Consider the following 19,686-nt stretch of genomic DNA (forward strand, 5'->3'; position numbering starts at 1 on the left):
TCTTTAACAATAGATCTTGAGTAAGAATTTTGATCTTAACCACAAATCTTTAACAACAGATCTTGAGTAAGGTCTTCAATAGATCTTCCATTAAAGAGAGAGCCAAATGATAACGGTTAAATATGAGTTATTTTTTATAATAAAAATATATTAGAAATATGAGTTATTTTTTATAATGAAGATTTTTTACATTAGATCTAAGTCCACTCTAACAACCATAAAAAAGAAGTCAAGCTAAGGAGAAAAGACACATCGAGTCTCAGAACACTCTAGTACACACCTTGAGAACTCCCCCTTAGGGAATTCTTTCTTCCCTCTCATCATTTTCTATTCCGTTTTTCCATCCTTCTCTTCCATCAGTTCCTATACCCTTTTTTTAGTGTAAGACTCATTATGACTATGAGAGGTTAAACCCTTAGTTAGGGCTTGACACACCTAAAAAACCAAAAGATATATTGTATACTTCATATTTATCAATGCAAACAAGTGTTTTCTTTCCTATTATCATTTCTTACTTTTAATTTCATGTATCATTCATTCTTGTATCATCTTTGGGGGTTAGGTGTTTGACAGAGGGTAATCCTTAATAGAAATAAAAGAAAAGTCTTGCTTGCATTTGTTTTAGGAATTAGTCGCTCGATAGAGGATAATCTCTAATAAAACTAAAAGGAATGAATATCTTAATAAAATCATTGCTAGACATAGAGTGATTGCATCATGCCCATGCCTCAAAGCAAACATCTAAAATTAGAACTTTATGCATTTTATCTATTAAATCTTTGCAAAGACATTTAGGAGATAAATAAGTAAAATATGTTTGTTATTGTGAGACATCGGGGGAAAGTATTCTAATAGATGCAAGTAGGAAAAATTCACCTAATTGATAAAGAAAAATCTTAATCAATATATCTTAGACAAATGAGGCATGTTAGGTTCTAACATTCTCATCTCATTGAATTTCCTATTATTTCCTTTTGTTCTCTATTAATATTTATTATCATGTCCTTTTAAATTCATCTTTTATATCTCATCTTATCTTTTCCACTTATAAATTGGAAATTATCAAAAGCAAGTACAAAATAAAGTCCATGTGAAAAATCAACATTTGAGTTGAGAGAAAAAAAATTTAAAAACATTAAAAAAATTAAATATAATGAAAGTTGAAAAAGTAGTGGAATTTATTGTGGGGCCTAAAAAAGTGACTTAAGATCTCAAAATGAGATCTATTATTAGAACAAAAATGGAAAAAATCTTGAATCACATGTGACATTATAGGACTTATCAAAAAATGTCTCAAAATCTCACGTTAAGATTCACCACATTAATTGAACTTTTTAATCCCCACATCATAGAAATAAAAGGAAACAAGGGGTGTGTGTCAACCCATAGACCAACTTCATGTCAACCCAAAGATGGTCATTTCTAGCCGTGATAACCATGATAACCATGAAGAAAAATTAAACACAAAATCCATTTAGACTTATCTTTTATTTCAAAGAAATTACATTCTTACAACTCTTTCTATAATTATTTTTACCATTGATAGTAAAAATAAAAGAAAAAAATTACATCAAATTATTAATTTGATAAAACAATAAGCTAAATTATAATTTTAGTCTTCTTATAATTTTTAAACATTCATTTTAGTTTTCATATTTAAAAAAAATATGCAATTATGATTCAATTCTCAATTTATATATTTTATTTTTTATATTTTAATTATTCATAAATTAAACTATATCTTGAAGATACTTTAAATAAATATTAAATTTATAATTTAATTAGATCAGGATATGCAGAAATAAAAGATAGCAAAATTAAAGATTAATTAAACAAAATTGTAAGTTTTCTTGATGTCTAAGGTCACAGAAAAAAAAATAAGGAGAAAAGTTTCATAATGCAAAGGTCACTAAACTTAGATGGAGACAGCAGGCCATTGGATACCCAGGCAGGAGTGAAAGAGGTGAATGAGAATAACCTTATATATGTGAATTGTGAAACTAAAGGAATTTGGCTCTTGTCCATGAAAGTTAAGACCTCTCGATGTGGTGTTAAGTGAAAATCCTTTTGATAATGATATGTGCACTGTGGAAAATAATTATATTTAGGTGGCAGCAGATTAAGAGGAGAAGGAAGAGACTTTGAGTCCTTTAGTTGAGCACCAATACACCAAAGACTGAGGTATGTACGTATTAGTGCAAGGTTGTGTATAAGAAGCCAAGAAATTTCATAAAAATATATAGTACGTACCAAAAATTTAAAAACAAAATCTTACATTGTCTCAAATCATAAACATCATCAATATCGTCATAATAATAATCAGAAATACTATTATCATTAATTATTTCAACCTCACCGTAGAATGTAGTTGCATCGATCAGGTTAAGTCTTAAATGCTGGCAGCATTATGCAGATGATTGTAACTCAAGTAGAACTTCCAGATTTTCCAAGCCTGCAAAGTATGCAAATTAAAGCGGAATTAATGATTATGACATATACAACAGATCTCATGCTCACCAAGTAAATGTAGTTATGATAAGGTTGGTTTGTTGGTTGATCAAAATTGGAAAAGAAGAAAAGAAAAGGTTGTGTTCCAATTTTTCCCATTCTAATAAAACTAGCAACTAACATTTGGTGATGAAAAAAAAAAAAAGGATTACCAAGTAAACAATAATCAATACATGGAATTTGTGCGAGAATAACCTTCATTGTATGCGCAACCAGCTGTCCCAGTTGAGACTCTTCAAATCTTTGAAGGCAAAAAAATCTGAGTAATTTATTAGCTAGATACCCATCAAGCAACAAGTGATAAAGATTGAATCTGGCCACTCTCCCTGTGGAGGAGTTGCACTTGATTCGTTCCCATTGACAAAAATCTGTGTCAGAATCAAAACGGCCGGGGATTTAAACCCAAAAGAGCATCTCTCTCTTCCTTCTAACACCCTTCACAGTGCATCACTTCTATTAAAACAAAAATCATTAAAATCACTCGTAGGCTCTTCGTTTTCAACTTCATGATAATAATATCAACGGTCAACCATTGGATGTCAAGTTCACATTTGTACATTCCAAGTTGGATATCAATAAATTTATTTTAATTATAACTTTAAAAAAAAAAGATTTAAGTCTTATAAATAGGAACAGATAAAATAATAAATTTATAAAATTATAATAAAACCAAGTAGGCATTATCATTGGAAATTAACAACATATTTGCACCATATGTAGAGTCTTACACATAGAATCAAATATGCTAAAATATATTTTTTATTTTAGTAAAGTACTCATAAATCATTTTTAGTTTATGTAAAAAAAATTATCTCCAACCACTCTCAATCTCCATGGTCACTGCCTCTCTTCCTTCTCCCCCTCATTGAACCATGCCTTCATCTCCATGGCCTTCATCCTCCTTGAAGCCCTTTGCTCCTATAAATAGGTAATTCTGGCGCAAAAATCAAAATGTTATGAAAATGAAAACATGACAATAATGGAAAATGACGTTGGAGGGAGCTTGAGCTTCGTGGCCAGTATCATATAACATAGTCTAAGAGATTTACAACTTTCATTCTCTGATAAGCATTCTTTCCATTTTCCACATAATAAAGGAAATTTCAATTGCATGGTTTCCTTTTTTGGTGTGGTGTGTGACTCAAAATCACAAATGACACAAGTGGAAAGGTGTTAAGTGGTGTTGTCATAACTGTTTTCAATTATTATAACTGAATTAGTTTTGGCACCAAAGTATAGCCTTTGTTCCTAGGACTAGTTTTTAGAGTGTATATATACTCTTGATCTTGTAATGCAGAAAAAGAGTTTTTTTAGACTGCAAAACAGAGGAGTTGCAGAAAATTCAGAGAGTTCAAAAGGAGGTAGTGAGCTAGGTGATTGAGAGAGGTTTTGAAAGGAGAAACCAAGAGAGATCAAAGCTAGTTGTTGCTTGTATTGAACTTGTAATTTCATGATCAATGTGATGATGATGAGCTGCTCTTTCCCGTGGATGTAGGCACATTGTCGAACCACGTAAATCTTTGGGTTCTTGCTCTGCTGTGCGTGTTTGCTGTGTTTTCTTTTTTTTTTTTATCTTGTGCAGGTTCTAAGAGAAACAGAACTTATACAACCACCAACAAGTGGCGCCATCTGTGGGGAATCAAGATCAAGAAAAATAGGAACAACAAAGTACAATATTGAGAAGTTTTCAGGGGAAAATGACTTCGGGTTATGGAGAATCAAGATGGAAGCAATCTTGATTCAACATGGCTGTGTAGAAGCTCTTAAAGGAGAAAAAAGGATGTCTGAATCTCTAAGCTCAAAGGAGAAATCAGAGATGATTGATAGAGCCAGAAGTGCAATCATTCTATGCCTTGGAGATAAAGCTTTAAGAGAAGTTGCAAGAGAAAAGACAGCAGCCTCAATGTGGTTGAAACTGGAGTCATTGTATATGACAAAGTCCCTTGCAAATCGGCTATGCTTGAAGCAACAACTGTACGCCTTCAAGATGACAGAGTCAAGAACAACCACTTAACAATTGGCTTATTTCAACAAGATTCTTGATGATTTGGAAAATATTGAAGTAAAGCTTAAAGAGGAGGATAAAGCTTTTTTGCTTCTGAATTCCTTACCAAAAACCTTTGAACATTTCAAGGATGCAGTTCTTTATGGCAAAGATCAAGACATTACCCTAGAAGAAGTCCAGACCTCAATAAGGACCAAGGAGATGCAAAAACAGCAAGACTCCAAATATGAGGATAATGGTGAAAGCCTGAACATTTCAAGGGTAAGGAGTGAAAAGAAGGGAACAAGAGGAAAGAAGTCCAGATCAAGGTCAAGGGATTCAAAGAATGGTTAGAAAACAAAGTTCAAATGCTTTAATTGTCACAAAACTGGTCATTTCAAGAAAGACTGCCCGGACAAGATCAAGAAAGGATCTTTGGACTCTGCTGACATAGTTGAAGCCTCTGAAGGTTATGAGAGTGCAGGTGTTTTAGTAGCTTCTAATACCAAAACACAAACAGAATGAATTATGGATTCTGGATGCTCATATCACAGCAGCCCGAGAAAGGACTATTTTGAGACCCTAGAACTAAAACCAGCAAGAGTTGTACTGCTAGGAGACAACTACCCCTGCAAGGTACAAGGCATTGGAACTGTGAGACTAAAGATGTTTGATAACAGAGAGTATCTACTGAAAAATGTAAGGTACATTCCAGAACTCAAAAGAAATCTTATTTCCATAAACATGTTTCATGATCTAGGATATTCAACTAGAATTTTAAATGGTGTTCTTAAGATTTCAAATGGATCTTTAATCATAGCTAAGGGTAACAAGAATAAAAGTAATGGCTTGTTTATTCTTGAAGGTTCCACGATTGTTGGACATGCATCGGTAGCTAGTAATACATTGATTGATAAAACTAAACTTTGGCATTTGAGATTAGGTCATGTTAGTGAAAGAGGATTGCATGAACTTGAGAAACAAAATCTGTTAGGTGGTGATAAACTAGATAAACTTGAATTTTGTGATCATTGTGTGCTTGGTAAATCACATAGAATAAGCTTTGGCACGGGTATTCATGTTTCATCTAGGCCTTTTGAGTATGTGCATTCAGATTTATGAGGACCATCTAGAGTGAAAACTCATGGTTGAAGCTCATACTTTCTCACCATCATAGATGATTTCTCAAGAAGAGTATGGTTGTATGTTTTGAAAAATAAGTTAGAAGCTTTTCAAAAATTCAGAGAATGACATACTCTTGTTGGAAATCAACTTGGTACAAAATTAAAAGTTTTAAGGACTGACAATGGCCTGCAGTTCGTTTCAGAGCAGTTCAATGAGTTTTGCAGGAAAATAGGCATCAAAAGGCACAAAATAGTCCCTCACACACCACAACAGAATGGTTTGGCAGAAAGAATGAATAAGACCATTTTGGAAAGAGTGAGGTGCATAACTTCTAAGTGCAGGACTGCCAAAGACCTTTTGGGGAGAAGCTGCAAACACAACAGCATATTTGATTAATAGATGTCCATCATCAGCCTTAGGTTTCAAGACACTAATGGAAGCTTGGAGTGGTGAACCACCTGATTATTCAGGATTAAAGGTGTTTGGATCACTGGCTTTTGCTCATGTTAAACAAGGAAAGCTGGATGCAAGGGGTATAAAGTGTGTGTTCATTGGCTATCCTGAAGGAGTTAAGGGGTACAAGCTATGGAAATTGGAACCTGGTGAGACAAGATGCATCATCAGCAGGGATATAACCTTTGATGAGAACAGAATGACAATGCTAAGTAAGGAACAGAAGGATAACAGATCAAGTTGTGAGAGTACCAATTTTGAGGTGGAGCATTCTGAGATTTTAGATCATGACAGTGGAAATACTATTGATCACACTGATCAAGGAGAAGCTGGAGATAATGAAGAGCTGGCTACTCAACATGACTTGTCCAATTATCAATTGACTAGAGATAGAGAAAAAAGGGTGATAAAGCCTCCAAAGAGGTATGGTCATGCTGATATTATCTGCTATGCCTTGAGTGTTGCTGAGGAGATTCAAAATACAAAACCAAAGACCTGGAGGGAAGCAATTAAAAGTGAAGACAATCAGCTGTGGCTTCAGGCAATGAGTGAGGAAATGGAATCCTTGAGAAAGAACAAGACCTGGATACTTGTGGATCAACCCAAGAAGCAGAGGGCTGTATTATTGTAGTTGTAGTTGTAGTATGACTAACCACAATGAGTGTACAAGCTGCACAATGTTTTTCATCAGAAAAATTAAGCCTTTCTTACTACCAGTATGCTCATACTGAAGGAAATCTATCACTATTGTGAACTTTCCTATATTGTTATGTAATTTTTACATGAATTTAAAAATATATTTTAATTCATATAATAATTAATAAATAATGTTATTGAGCATGCTGAGCACATGTATATAAATGATCTTCAAATGAACATCTTAGACAGCATAATATGCCTACAACGCAGAAAAGTCATTAACAAATACCTTGGACAGACCAGTTAACCATGCATCCCTAACTTTAGGAATGATTAGAATATGGGTAGGAGCTTGTGGATCTATGTCCCTAAAGGCAAGGACCTGTCAAACAGAAAATAAAAGATGAAAGGTTATAATACTTCTTTAAATAATATTTTAGCTAGTTTCAAAGTCTCGTTTTACTTATTTAAACGAATGTTGTCAAGGCATTAAACAAAACAAGAATATAAGAGCAGTAGAAAACTAACATAGGAGATTACTGAGAGTTTGGAATATCCATATACATACAATAATAAGCAAAAAAATTTAGAAATTGGCTATATGCCAAACAATCCATCAGACCCCTCTTAAGGGAATGGGTGAAAGTCCCCCAAAACCCTATCATGATTCCACAAAGTGGAATTCATGTGGAGGGTTTCAGAGACCCGCCAATACTGGAATGTTTGAGTGTCCAGATTTCTTTGCAGTGGACATAAGTGGCTCAAAGAGTAGGGTTGAGCGGAAAATTTAAAACACAACGCATACCTTCAAAAGAGGGGCAAGCTATGAAAAAATGCACAAAGGGATCATTTCATCACAACATGCTAGAGTCAACATGAACCCACATTGCCTGCCACAACCAATACCAAGTAATCAAGAGAGAGAGCACAACACACAATGGTAGCATGAAAAAATGCACAAAGGGATCATTTCATCACAACATCCTAGAGTGGACATGAACCCACATTGCCTGCCACACCCAATACCAAGTAATCAATCTCACAGCCATTCTCCATTATAACTTGTAAGCCTTTCAACCACCATAAAATATGTGTACTTGTTCGCCTCACATTTAGTTTGTCACATCCTTGATTAAATATACAAATTATTGTAAATTTTAAACTATTAAAATGAAAAAAAAAATCGCTCTCTATATATAATTCAATATTTTAATCTTTTTGAGATTTGACGTTTAAAATCGTTTAACGTTTTTAGGATTAGATCTTTTAAAACCACTACAGAATTGAAATCATATTAATTAACCTGTTTGAAAATTTCAAGTTGAATCTATTTAATAAGAAGTTTAATATTTGTTAATGTGATCTCCCGGGAAAGGTTATCACATATCCCAAATAGCATATTTATGTAGATTACGTGAAAGGATTTCAAGTCGATGGACAAGAGGAAAAGCTCTACTTCTTGCTAAAGAAGGTCTTTCTAGTGTGATATAAAAACATTGATGAACATGTCCAATGCCCTATAATTCATATTACTTTCATACGACATATATGTGACCTTTATTATATTGTATCAAACTTAGAGCAAACAAACATGAAACTCATTCTAGATATACAACTTAATATATTACACATTTCAAATTTTAAAAACCTTGCTACAATTATCCATGATAAAGTAGTAGCAATTCATGCTTGCCAATTCCATGTAGTAAAACCATGCCCGTCTCCAATAAGGATTGATGTATAAAGCTGCTGCAGTTACCAACAATGCTGATGTGTATGACACGACAAAGCTCACAAAAAAAAAATACATATCCACCAAAGTATCATAGTGTCCATCAGTGTCAGAGTCATTTGGGATAACAGTAGGTGGAGGGTTGCAACTCTTTGGCAGTGGAAGTCCACAAAGGAACGGGTTACCCTCATAGCTGCTTTCATCAAATGTGGAAAATTGTCCTTTAAATTCAGGTGTTGGACCTGATAAGTTATTGTGTGCCACACTAAATACTGCAAGTGAGGTTAACGTGGTCAGTTGAGGAGGAATTTGACCGTTCAACATGTTAAAAGAAAGATCCAAACTCTCTGTTTGTACCAAATGGGAGAACGTAGCTGGAATTTTCCCTGTTAAATCATTGTGGGATAAGTTCAATGTATGAATTTTTGTCAAGTTTCCAAGCTCAGATGGGATATTTCCTTTCAGTTTGTTGTGGGATAAGTCAATTCCTGACATATAAGCAAGGATGCTCCCCATGTAAGTGTATGTTCTTTTCTTTGAAGTGAAATTGGCTTTCTCTTGAACATATGGTAATAATTGAAATCTGCTATATTTATTACGGACCAGGTAACGTCCCATTGGCCAACCATGAAGATATCGCCACAATCTGGGAGAGTCCTCAACCTCAAAAGGCATTTTACCCAAACAATTGGGTATTGCACCAGAAAAATTGTTATGAGAAAGGTCTAGTATGCTTAAATCTGCCAATTGGCATAACTGCTTTGGTATATCTCCAATAAAGTGATTACCTTTCAAAAAGAGAAAATTCAACCTTGTATAACTAAGGTTCTGTATCAAACCTTGAATGTTGTTGGATATTTCATTGTAGCTAAGGTCTAACATCACTAAAGAAGAGTTTTCATTCAACATTCTTTTTGACAATCCACTTAAATGATTGTTGCTCAAATGCATAAATTCCACGGGAGAATTTGCAAATGATGGAACATGACCAGTCAAATTATTTTGGCTGAGATCTAAATAAGTTAGATGTTCAAGTTCTCCCAACTCTAATGGAATGGATCCTTCAAAATGGTTATTGGACAAATAAAGTTCTTCCAGCCCAGACAAGTTTTTTATTAGACCTGGAATCTTTCCCACCAAATGATTATTGCTTACATCCAATGAAATGATGGATGCATGAAAAATGCTGTTTGGGAGTCTACCAATAAAGCCATTATCGTTCAACAACAAGGTCTTCAAACCATTAGGGATTGTCAAAATAGGTCCCTCAAACATATTGTTTGAAAGTATCAAGAATTGGAGTGGGTGCCCATCTCCAAATATGCTCTCAGGTATTTTTCCTGACAATTGGTTCCCAGAAAGATCTAATGAATACAGTAAGCTCATTTGGCCTAACTCACTAGGGATTGATCCTTGGATGTTGTTTCTAGACAAGTGTAGATATTGCAAATTTGGATAAACTGAACTGATATTGTTGCTAGGAATTTGGCCATTTATGGTATTGTCAGACACATCAATTGCTTGTATGTTAGGAAGAGGACTCATTGGTAGCTGAAAAGTACCGGTGAAAGAGCAATTCCTAAACAAAGCTTCGGTCATTTTTGTGTTGTTTTCCAACAACCAAAGAGGAAATTCTCCTTCCAACTTCCAATCACTCAAATCTATATTGGTTAAACTGTTTTGGTAAAGAAGAAAGTTTGGGAGAGGAAGAGATTTAGTCTCAGTTGTCGAAGACACAAAAAGCTCTTGTAATTGAAATTTTGGAATCCATGTTTGCAAACTATGATGCGAGTCCAATAAGAATTTGTTTCCATGGCCATAGATGAACTTGATCTTTGAAAGATTGGCAAATGGAGTGAAAGACACAGGAATTTCAAATTGGTTTCCTATGAAACCAAAATATTCAAGTGATGTAAGGCTTGCAAGGTTAGAATCAAAATTTCCTATAAAGTGATTATAAGAAATTTCCAACTTCCGAAGAGATGTCATGTTAACAAAAGATGAGGGAAGTGGTCCCTCAAATTCGTTTTCGGATAGATCTAACTCCTCCAACTTCTTTAGCTTAAACCAATCTGAAAAATGAAATTTTGACAAATAAATAAATAAATCCATCTTATTTGTGAAATAATGAAAAAGGGCGATAATAATTGACCAAACTAAGAAAAACTTGTATACAATAAATGTGATGAATAACAAAAGAGTAAAAATCAAATATACATGCAATTACCCGTGGGAGGAAGGGTGCCATTTATATCACATTGTTGAAGAGACAAAACTTTTAAAGATGTCAATTCCCCGATATTTTTTAAAAACTCATTTTGCAGGTAATAATTGTTGTCCAATATCAAATGTTCTAGGTTACTTAAACCATGAAAATCTGCAGAAAAGAGAAAATGATACAAAGCTTAATTAGTTTAAGATAAAGGGCATTAATTTATATAGAGAAATTAGAAACTACCTTGAACAACAATTGTTATTTTGTTTCAGTCATTTTAATTGTTTTGGTTTTTATAATTGTTTCAGCTGTTTTTATAAGTAATAATTATCAATATGCATAATAGAGCATGATGATAAATATCTCATCCTACGTTTTCATCTCCATCCTCACTCTTATCTTCGCCCTGCATCTCTATCAAAAGGTAAAAAAATTTATGCACCCGATCTCTCGGGGTTATATATATATATGTCCCTTGTCCATTTTTTTTCACTAAGAGTGACTATTACTTCTAATTTTATCAGAAGTACCCCAAAAAACAAAAATGACTATTACATTAAAATAATAAATTTATGGATATTTTTTGTCTATTTTAAAATTTAAAATTAATTTTAAATGTCATTATATTGAATAAACCATAAAACATGCAATGATTTACAAGATAAAGTCAACCCATTACAATAAAAAAATGTCCTCATAAAAAGATTAAATATAATTTTAGAAAACATAGTTAACAACTTAAACTTTAAAAAACAGAAATAGTAGGAGAAATCAAAGATAGAAAATATATTTAATTATAATCACCACAATTATTTCTTATTTTATTTAAAAATTTATAAAATGATACGAGAAATTGATGTTTAAAATTTAAACGGATTTAACTTCTGTTAAATTTAAAGTTTCTTGTAATTTTCAAATGTTAAATAATAATAGCATTTAAATATATTATAATTATAGTCTATAAATTATTAATTTTATAATATATGTGGTTTAATTAATATAATAATAACATATTTTTATATTAAAAAATTTATTTAAATATAATTTCAACAAAACCATAATATTTTTTATTTTTATGATTATACATGATAGTTGAAATTATTGAATATATTTTTATAAATAAAGGATATAAAATATATATAAATGAGTAGTTATTAAAAAAATGTGTAAGAATAAAATAATAAAAGGAAAAGAAATGAAAAAAAAATGAGAGAGGGAAAAAGTGAGAAGGAGTTGGGCCAGATAGCAGTTATGTTTCTTAGAAAATAGAAGAGCGAGAAATATTTTTTAAAAAATAAAAGATAAGTAAAGAGAAAAAAAGTTAGAAAAAATTGAGCAGTAATTTTTTTTCCTTAAATTGTGATGTGTGTTCTATAAACAAAACCTAATTTTCTTGTTGTATAATACAATAATTGTTTTGATATAGTACATAAATATTTATTACAGTACATAAAAATATACAATGTTATAACAATAACATATAATAATTTTTTCTAATAAAATGATAAAGATTTTATATATATATATATATATATATATATATATATATATATAAAAGGAAAAAAGATACAAAGAAAAAAGTTAAAAGAAAGAGAGAGAAAAGTTAGAAAGAAGTAGAAGTTTTAGAGGATTTTTTTTTATAAGATGATGATACTTCTTCTAGCCAAACATTGTTTTATTATAAGTAATAAATGAAAAGCATGGTATCTTGGAGCTATATTTATATTGAGTAATTCATTAACTGTAGTATCTAATATATGGATATCATCGGTTATTTAGTCTTAACTTTGATTTTTTTTAATTCCTAATTTTATAAAAAAAAAAGTTATTTATTTTAATCGTTTTCATCTTATTCTCATTATCATTATGCATAGAAAAAGATTAAATTAAATAATATTTAGCAAAATCAAGAAATAAAGTAAAAAACTTATGTAATTATTAAGTAAAAGAAATAAGTGTCTAATCTTAATATAATTTTGGAATGATGATAACAAACCTTGATGCCACTGAATACTCTCATCCAACCAGTTATGAGATAAGTCGAGGATCTTCAATGAAGTAAATCTTGATATATCTAAATATACATAATTATAGCAGTTAAATATATTTTTCAACCGAAATAAATCATGAAAATTTCTAATATAAAATGTATTTGACGTACTAAAAATTGATCTTGAAGTCAATTGACAATTTGATAAATCTAAAGATTTGAGGGATGAAAGTCCACTAAGAACAGAAATAATATCACTATTATTGAAATTGTTATCGGACAAGTCAAGGATCTCAAGATTCCTTAATGATGAACATAAACCTGCAAGGAATTGAATCAAGAAATAAAGTAAAAATCTTATGAAATTATTAAGTAAAAGAAATAAGTATACATAATTATAGCAGTTAAATATATTTTTCAACCGAAACAAATCATGAAAATTTCTAATATAAAATATATTTGACTTACTAAAAATTGATCTTGAAATCAATTGACAATTTGATAAATCTAAAGACTTGAGAGATGAAAGTCCACTATGGACAGAAGTAATATCAGTATTATTGAAATTGTTCCTGGATAAGTCAAGGATCTCAAGATTCCTCAATGATGAACATAAACCTGCAAGGAATTGAATATATAGTGTTACATTTCAGGTATACATACTTAACCTGAAGCAATGGACTAATTCCTCGATTAAAACAGCATGCCTTAGCTTTATTAATTAATAATGAAATGGACAAATGATCCTACCTTGAATATGAAGATCTGAGTCCAAATCAATACCAGCCAGATGTAGTTCCTTCAAAGATGTGAATCCCCCGAGGGATGACAGGATGTCATTTGTCAAAGGGTTAAAACTTATGTCAAGGACCTTCAGATTACGCAACTTTGATGACAGAGTTTCAAAAACTTACATAGTACATGTGTTGTACGTGGAAGAAGCCAACAAATTGAGGGAAAATAGTACCAAAAATTAGAAGAGGCTTCATGATCATAATAATCAGAAATATTATTTTATATTGTCATTTCTTTAAAATAAAAAAGACAAATATAGGTAGCCTCACCGTGAAATGAGGATGCATTGAACCTACTATCTCTTAAATACAGAGACTTAAGAGATGAAAGGCCATCCAAACAAGATAGAATGGCAGCATTATCCAAATCGTTGCTGCTCAAGTCAAGGACTTCCAGATTTTGGAGCGGCGCTGCATGCAAAGTATGTAAAACAAAGTTGAAATAATGAGTATGGCATATAATTTGTACGAGAATCATATTTATATATATCAAGACTGAGAATTTGTATGAGAGATTAATTGACCTTCAGTCCCTGCACAACCGGATATGCCATTGAATGACAAGTCGAGGTTCTTCAAATCTTTGAAGACAACAAAATCCGAGTAATTAATATATAGTTTGTTTGCCCATCTGAACCGCAAACTGAGTTGGGCCACTCTCCCAGTGGAGGAGTTGCACATGACTCCTTCCCATTGACAACAATCTGGGCCGTTCCAGGGGAAGTAATGATCCTCTAAGCGGGAATCAAGGCCGAAAAGAGCATCTCTCTCTTCCTTCCAACAGCCTTCACAGCGAATGGCTTCCAATAAAAGGAAAAACAAGAAACAGACGCCAACAGTACTCTTCATTATCCTCATCATAATCATATTCTGTAACACAATTCATTTGGTCTCCTTTAAATAAGAAAATTACCAGCGTAATCACCAAGTCCTTCGTTCCCATTACGTGCTTGAGGCGCTTAATTCATTTTTGTCTCTTGTTATTGCTTTTCTCAATACCATACAAATTAAAATGCAGCACCTTAATTTCCACATCAAGGAAATTGCGTGCAGCGTTTGCATTACAATCATGACTTGCTTCATAATTTCTTTTCCATCTAAGCCCCAAATTGTACGCTTCATATATCAGCTATCCAATATATTGTTAATTTCTTCGGTGTTTTTATTTGTTTGTGTTCTAGCTAGCTACCATTAATGTTCTATTTGGATTAAAAGTGAAATACAGAAAGATATAAAAATAAAATAAATAAGAAAGATAGATAGAAGTAAAATAGAAATACAATAAATAAGATGTATTATTTGGATGGATAAAAATGAGAGAAATGAAAAAAAAAAAAAAAAAAAATATATATATATATATATATATATATATATATATATATATATATATATATATATATATATATATATATATATATATTGCACTTGTTTGAACAAGTGGAAGAATGAGTGGAAAAAATAAACAAATTAACTATAAAAAAAACTTTTTCTGCTAATTAAAAAATTAAATTTAACTTATAAATTTTAAAGTTTTTGTTGTTCTTCAACAAATTATTTAATGTTTATATTTTTACAGAATTATTTAATTTTTAAAATAGAAAAAAGAATAATAATCACAACCTACATGTCTTTCTTAGTAATAAATTATGGGAATTTTTTTTGTTTTTGTGTGTAGACGGACCAAAAATAATATTTTTATCTTATTTATTTCTTTTCTCCTTTATTTACACTTAAATAAATAAATAAAAATATGTTAGAATATCTCTATTTATATGTGATGTTCTCAAGAGTCATTTACACATGTCTTCGTAGCATTGATTTTTGTAGACAACATATTTATTTACATATTATCTATATTGTTGACTTTGTACTATCAAAGACATTGTTGCCACACTCTAATAATTTTGGGGGTATATACATGATAGTATAAAAGCTTGTTTAAAACAAGTCACTCATTTATTAAAAATGGTCTGTCATTGATGCAAGCTTATGACTGAACTTAGAATGAAGGGGATTAAGGATAAGACTTGATCCTTTGAGGAGTTGAATTGATCCGACGTTCAATATTTTATCCACTAAATATTAATATAATTTATGGCGTAAATACTTGAGTTGAGAATCAATTATTTGAGAGATGAAGTAGTCAGACAATCCAAATAATTAAGAGACATTATTTTTCTGTCATGAGCATCTTTAATGTTAAACATTAGTATATCTTCGCTATTAAACATCATTAGACCAATAGAGTTGCCTAACTTTATTTTTATGAGCTCTATTATATAACATCTTTAATAAATTTAACAACTTTTTTCACTTTTTAATAATGTAACTCTTCATATCTAACTTAAAATAGATCTAATAAATTATTGTAGATGTTTATATTTTTTTAATAAGGAATTATTTTAATATTAAAAACAGGTTCTTGCAAAAGAAGAATATGTGTAGTCTCTTGTCATCTAATTAACTCTAATAGTAAAAGTGTATAAAAATTAATTGTTAAGTTTAATAAGTTCTTAATTAAGAAATTTTCATTGACGTGCCCTTATATGTTTTAAATATCTATTTATTTTTGTATTTATATCTTCTTTTTTTCTCAAATATTATTTTGTATTTTTAATCATTTCTAAATTAAATGCTAAATTTTATTTTGAAACCGAACACGTCATGATATATTGAAAGACAAAAAAATGTGCATTAATTTTAATTTAAATAATATCTTTCAAGAATGAATTATGTACTTTAATTTAAACAATACAATTTCTGAGTCCCAGATTATACGGTTATCCAATATTGTTCGCCATTATTATTTCTTTGTTTTCTTGTATTAACCCGTCACTTGCATGATGCTCAAATAGTGGATCGATGTTGGACAATAACACCTTCTATTATGTTAAGTTCTTCTTAAAAATTTCATCAAAAAGTTGAAACTGTTACATGTCCCCAACATTCTTACTAAAATCCGGAGGGAAATTATGCAGGTAAAAATTGTTAGATTTTTTTTTTGTGAAGTAGGTAAATCGTTAGATTCTTCTAAGAAAATATACTAGTTTTAATTTTTAAATTTTTACATATAATAAAAATAATATTTTAAAACGAAATAAATACTTTACTAATATAATATATATTATTATATTTATCTTATTATTAATATTAATATTTAAACTTTTATATTCATTGTGTGTAAAAATTATGAAATTAAAAGCGAATATTTTAATTTTTAAATGATAACTATAATCATGATAAAAATATGATAACTATAATATATTAAAAAATATTATTATATAAATATTATTATATAAATCATTTTCTATATTTAATAATAAAATATTTTAGTATAATATAAAAAAAATTATACTATAATTTTATATTTTTTAATTTTTTTATCATAATGACATATTTCTAATCACTACTATATTTTTTAAAATTATTTTTTCATTTTATAGCTTTTTCAAAAATATTAAATTGAATTTTAAATAGTAACAACTTTGAAGCTCCGCTTACAGATCAACATTATTGGACGAAAAAGACAATATTTTACAGAAATTTTGAAAAAATATGGGATTAAATTGAAACATTTAATAAAAGTGTGAACTAACTGAATAAAATAAATAAACAAAAAATTTAACTTAAATTAATTAAATTATTTTAAGTCCGACGAAATAAAAATAAAAGGAAAGAAGACGAGTTGACTTAGGTCAACTCATATATCAGCTTCATGTCAATCCAAAGAAGTCATCTCTAACGGCCTCGAGAAAAATTAAACCTAAAATTCATTTAAATTTATTTTCTATTTCAAAGAAATTACATTCTGAAAACTATTTTATAATAATTTTTACCATCAATAGTAAAAGTAAAAGAAAAATTTTACATTAAATTATTAATATGATAAAATAATAAGATAAATTATAATTTTAGTTTTTTTATAATTTTTAAACAGTCTGTTTTAGTTGCGTGGTTGACGCGCTTAATTAATTTTGATCTCTTGTTATTGCTTTTCTCAATACCATACAAATTAAAATGCAGCACCTTGATTTCCACATCAAGGAAATTACGTGCAGCGTTCCCATTACGGTCATGAATTGCTTCATAATTTATTTTTCATCTAAGCCCCAAATTGTACGCTTCATATATCAGCTATCCAATATATTGTTAATTTCTTCAGTGTTTTTATTTGTTTGCATTCAAAGTGAAATACAGAAAAATAAAAAAAATAAGAAAGATACATAAAAGTAAAATAGAAATACAATATATAAGATCTATTATTTGGATGGATAAAAATGAGAGAAATGGAAAATGTTTTTTTTTTTTTGCATTTGTTTGAACAAGTGGAAGAATGAGTGAAAAAAATAAATTAAATAAAAAAAATTATGCTGATTAAAAAATTAAATTTAACTTAAAAATTAATATTTTCTATTTTATAGAATTATTTAATTTTAAAATATAAAAAAGGAATTATAATATACAATGTACATGTCTTCCTTAGTGATAAATTATGGAGAGAAAAAAATTGTTTTTGTGTGTGGAACTGACAAAAATATTTTCTTCATTCATTATTTCTTTATAAGCTTTGACACTTTGATATTTTTATTCTACCTCAGTTCTCTATTTCTTTTCTTCTCTATTTACATTCAAATAAATAAAGGATTATTAAAATGTTAGAACATCTTGATTTGTAAGTGACGTCCTAAAAGTCCTTCCTTTACACCTGTCTTCTTAGCATTGGTTTTTGTAGACCACATGTCGCACTCCAATAATTTTGGGAGGTATATACATGGTATTATAAAGCCTATTTAGAATAAGTCACTCAACTATTAAAAATGGTAGGTTGATGACTGACACTTAGAATAAAGGGGATTAACGATAAGATTCAATTCTATGAGGGGTTGAGTCGATCAAACATTCACAATCCTTTGAGCGACTTAAATGCTTAAGTTGATTATGTGCGACAATGGTCCTCAATTAAAAGGATCAAGTCAGTCAAACAATTCATTAGCGTCCACCAAATAATAATATAATATATGACGTAAAATACTTGAGTCGAGAATCGATCCTTTGAGGGATTAAGTTGATCGGATAATCTAAATAATTAAGAGTCATGATTCCTCTATGATGAGCATCTTCAATGTTAAACATCATTAGACCATTAGAGTTGCTTAACTCAATTTTTATGAGCTCTATTATATATATCATCTCTAATAAATTTAACAACTTTTCACTTTTCAATAATGTAACTCTTCAAATCTAACTCAAAACAGATCTCCCAAATTATTACAAATATTTATACTTTTTAATTGGTCTAGTAAGAAATTATTTTAATATTAAAAACATGTTCATGTAGAAAATGTATGTGAGTTCTGTACTCATCTAATTAACTCTAATAGTAAAAGTGTATAAGAATTAATTATTAAGTTTAAAATGTTCTTAACAAACTTTCATTGGGCCGTCCTCATTAAATATCTATTTATTTTTGTATTTATATCTTCTTATTTTCTTAAATATTTTTTATTTTTAATTAATTCTAAATTAAATGTTAAATTTTATTTTAAAATCTACCACATCAGATTATGTTAATGTGCATTAATTTTTTTTAATTTAAATAATATCTTTTATTTTAAAACAGAAAAAAAGAATAATAATATGCAACCTACATGTCTTCCATAGTGACAAATTATGGAAAAATATTTTGTTTTTGTGTGAACCCACAATGTATTTTCTTCATTCTTATTTCTCTTATCAAAATAAGCTTTGAAACTTTGATATTTTTATTTAACGTGAGTTCTTTATTTCTTTTCTTCTCTATTTAAACTCAAATAAATAAAGGGTGTTCTTCATATTTTAGAGGGTGTTAGGGAGAGAGAACAAATTGTTCCCTTAACTAGCTTAGTTTCCATCAATGCCTCTTCATTCCAACTCTATCTAACCATAAACTTGAGGAGAGTCATAAAACTCACATCTATTTATATGTGATGTTCTCAAGAGTCCTTTACATATGTCTTCTTAGCATTTTTTTTTTGTAGATTATGTGTTTGTTTACACATGATTTTGTTAGCTTTGTACTAGGACGAATGATTTGTTTAAGAGACGTGGTGTGTTGCTTGACGTTGTTGTCATTCCTCAACAATTTTAGGGGTATATAATTGATAATATAAAGCTTGTTTAGGGAGAGTCACTTAACTATTAAAGTCAGTCAGTCAATTAATGATCGACACTTAAAATAAAGGGGATTAAGGGTAAGTCTGATCCTTC

The 19,686-nt window shown here is 29.9% G+C and overlaps 1 protein-coding gene across 1 annotated transcript in view; it reads right to left on the reverse strand.

Moving 5' to 3' along the window:
• Positions 1–14,307, reverse strand: part of LOC114419018 (receptor-like protein 15) — a 28,584-nt gene extending 14,277 nt beyond the window's left edge. Inside the window, exons 1-5 of the mRNA XM_028384591.1 lie at positions 13,965–14,307; positions 13,711–13,851; positions 13,397–13,555; positions 13,115–13,264; positions 12,653–12,967 (exon numbers count right to left, since the gene is read on the reverse strand). Coding sequence (XP_028240392.1) covers positions 12,653–12,967; positions 13,115–13,264; positions 13,397–13,555; positions 13,711–13,851; positions 13,965–14,307 — 1,108 coding nt within the window. The remainder of the gene's footprint in view (positions 1–12,652; positions 12,968–13,114; positions 13,265–13,396; positions 13,556–13,710; positions 13,852–13,964) is intronic.
• Positions 14,308–19,686: the final 5,379 nt, after the last annotated feature.

Source organism: Glycine soja, chromosome 7, assembly GCF_004193775.1.
Source record: "Glycine soja cultivar W05 chromosome 7, ASM419377v2, whole genome shotgun sequence".
Taxonomy (NCBI): Eukaryota; Viridiplantae; Streptophyta; class Magnoliopsida; order Fabales; family Fabaceae; genus Glycine; species Glycine soja.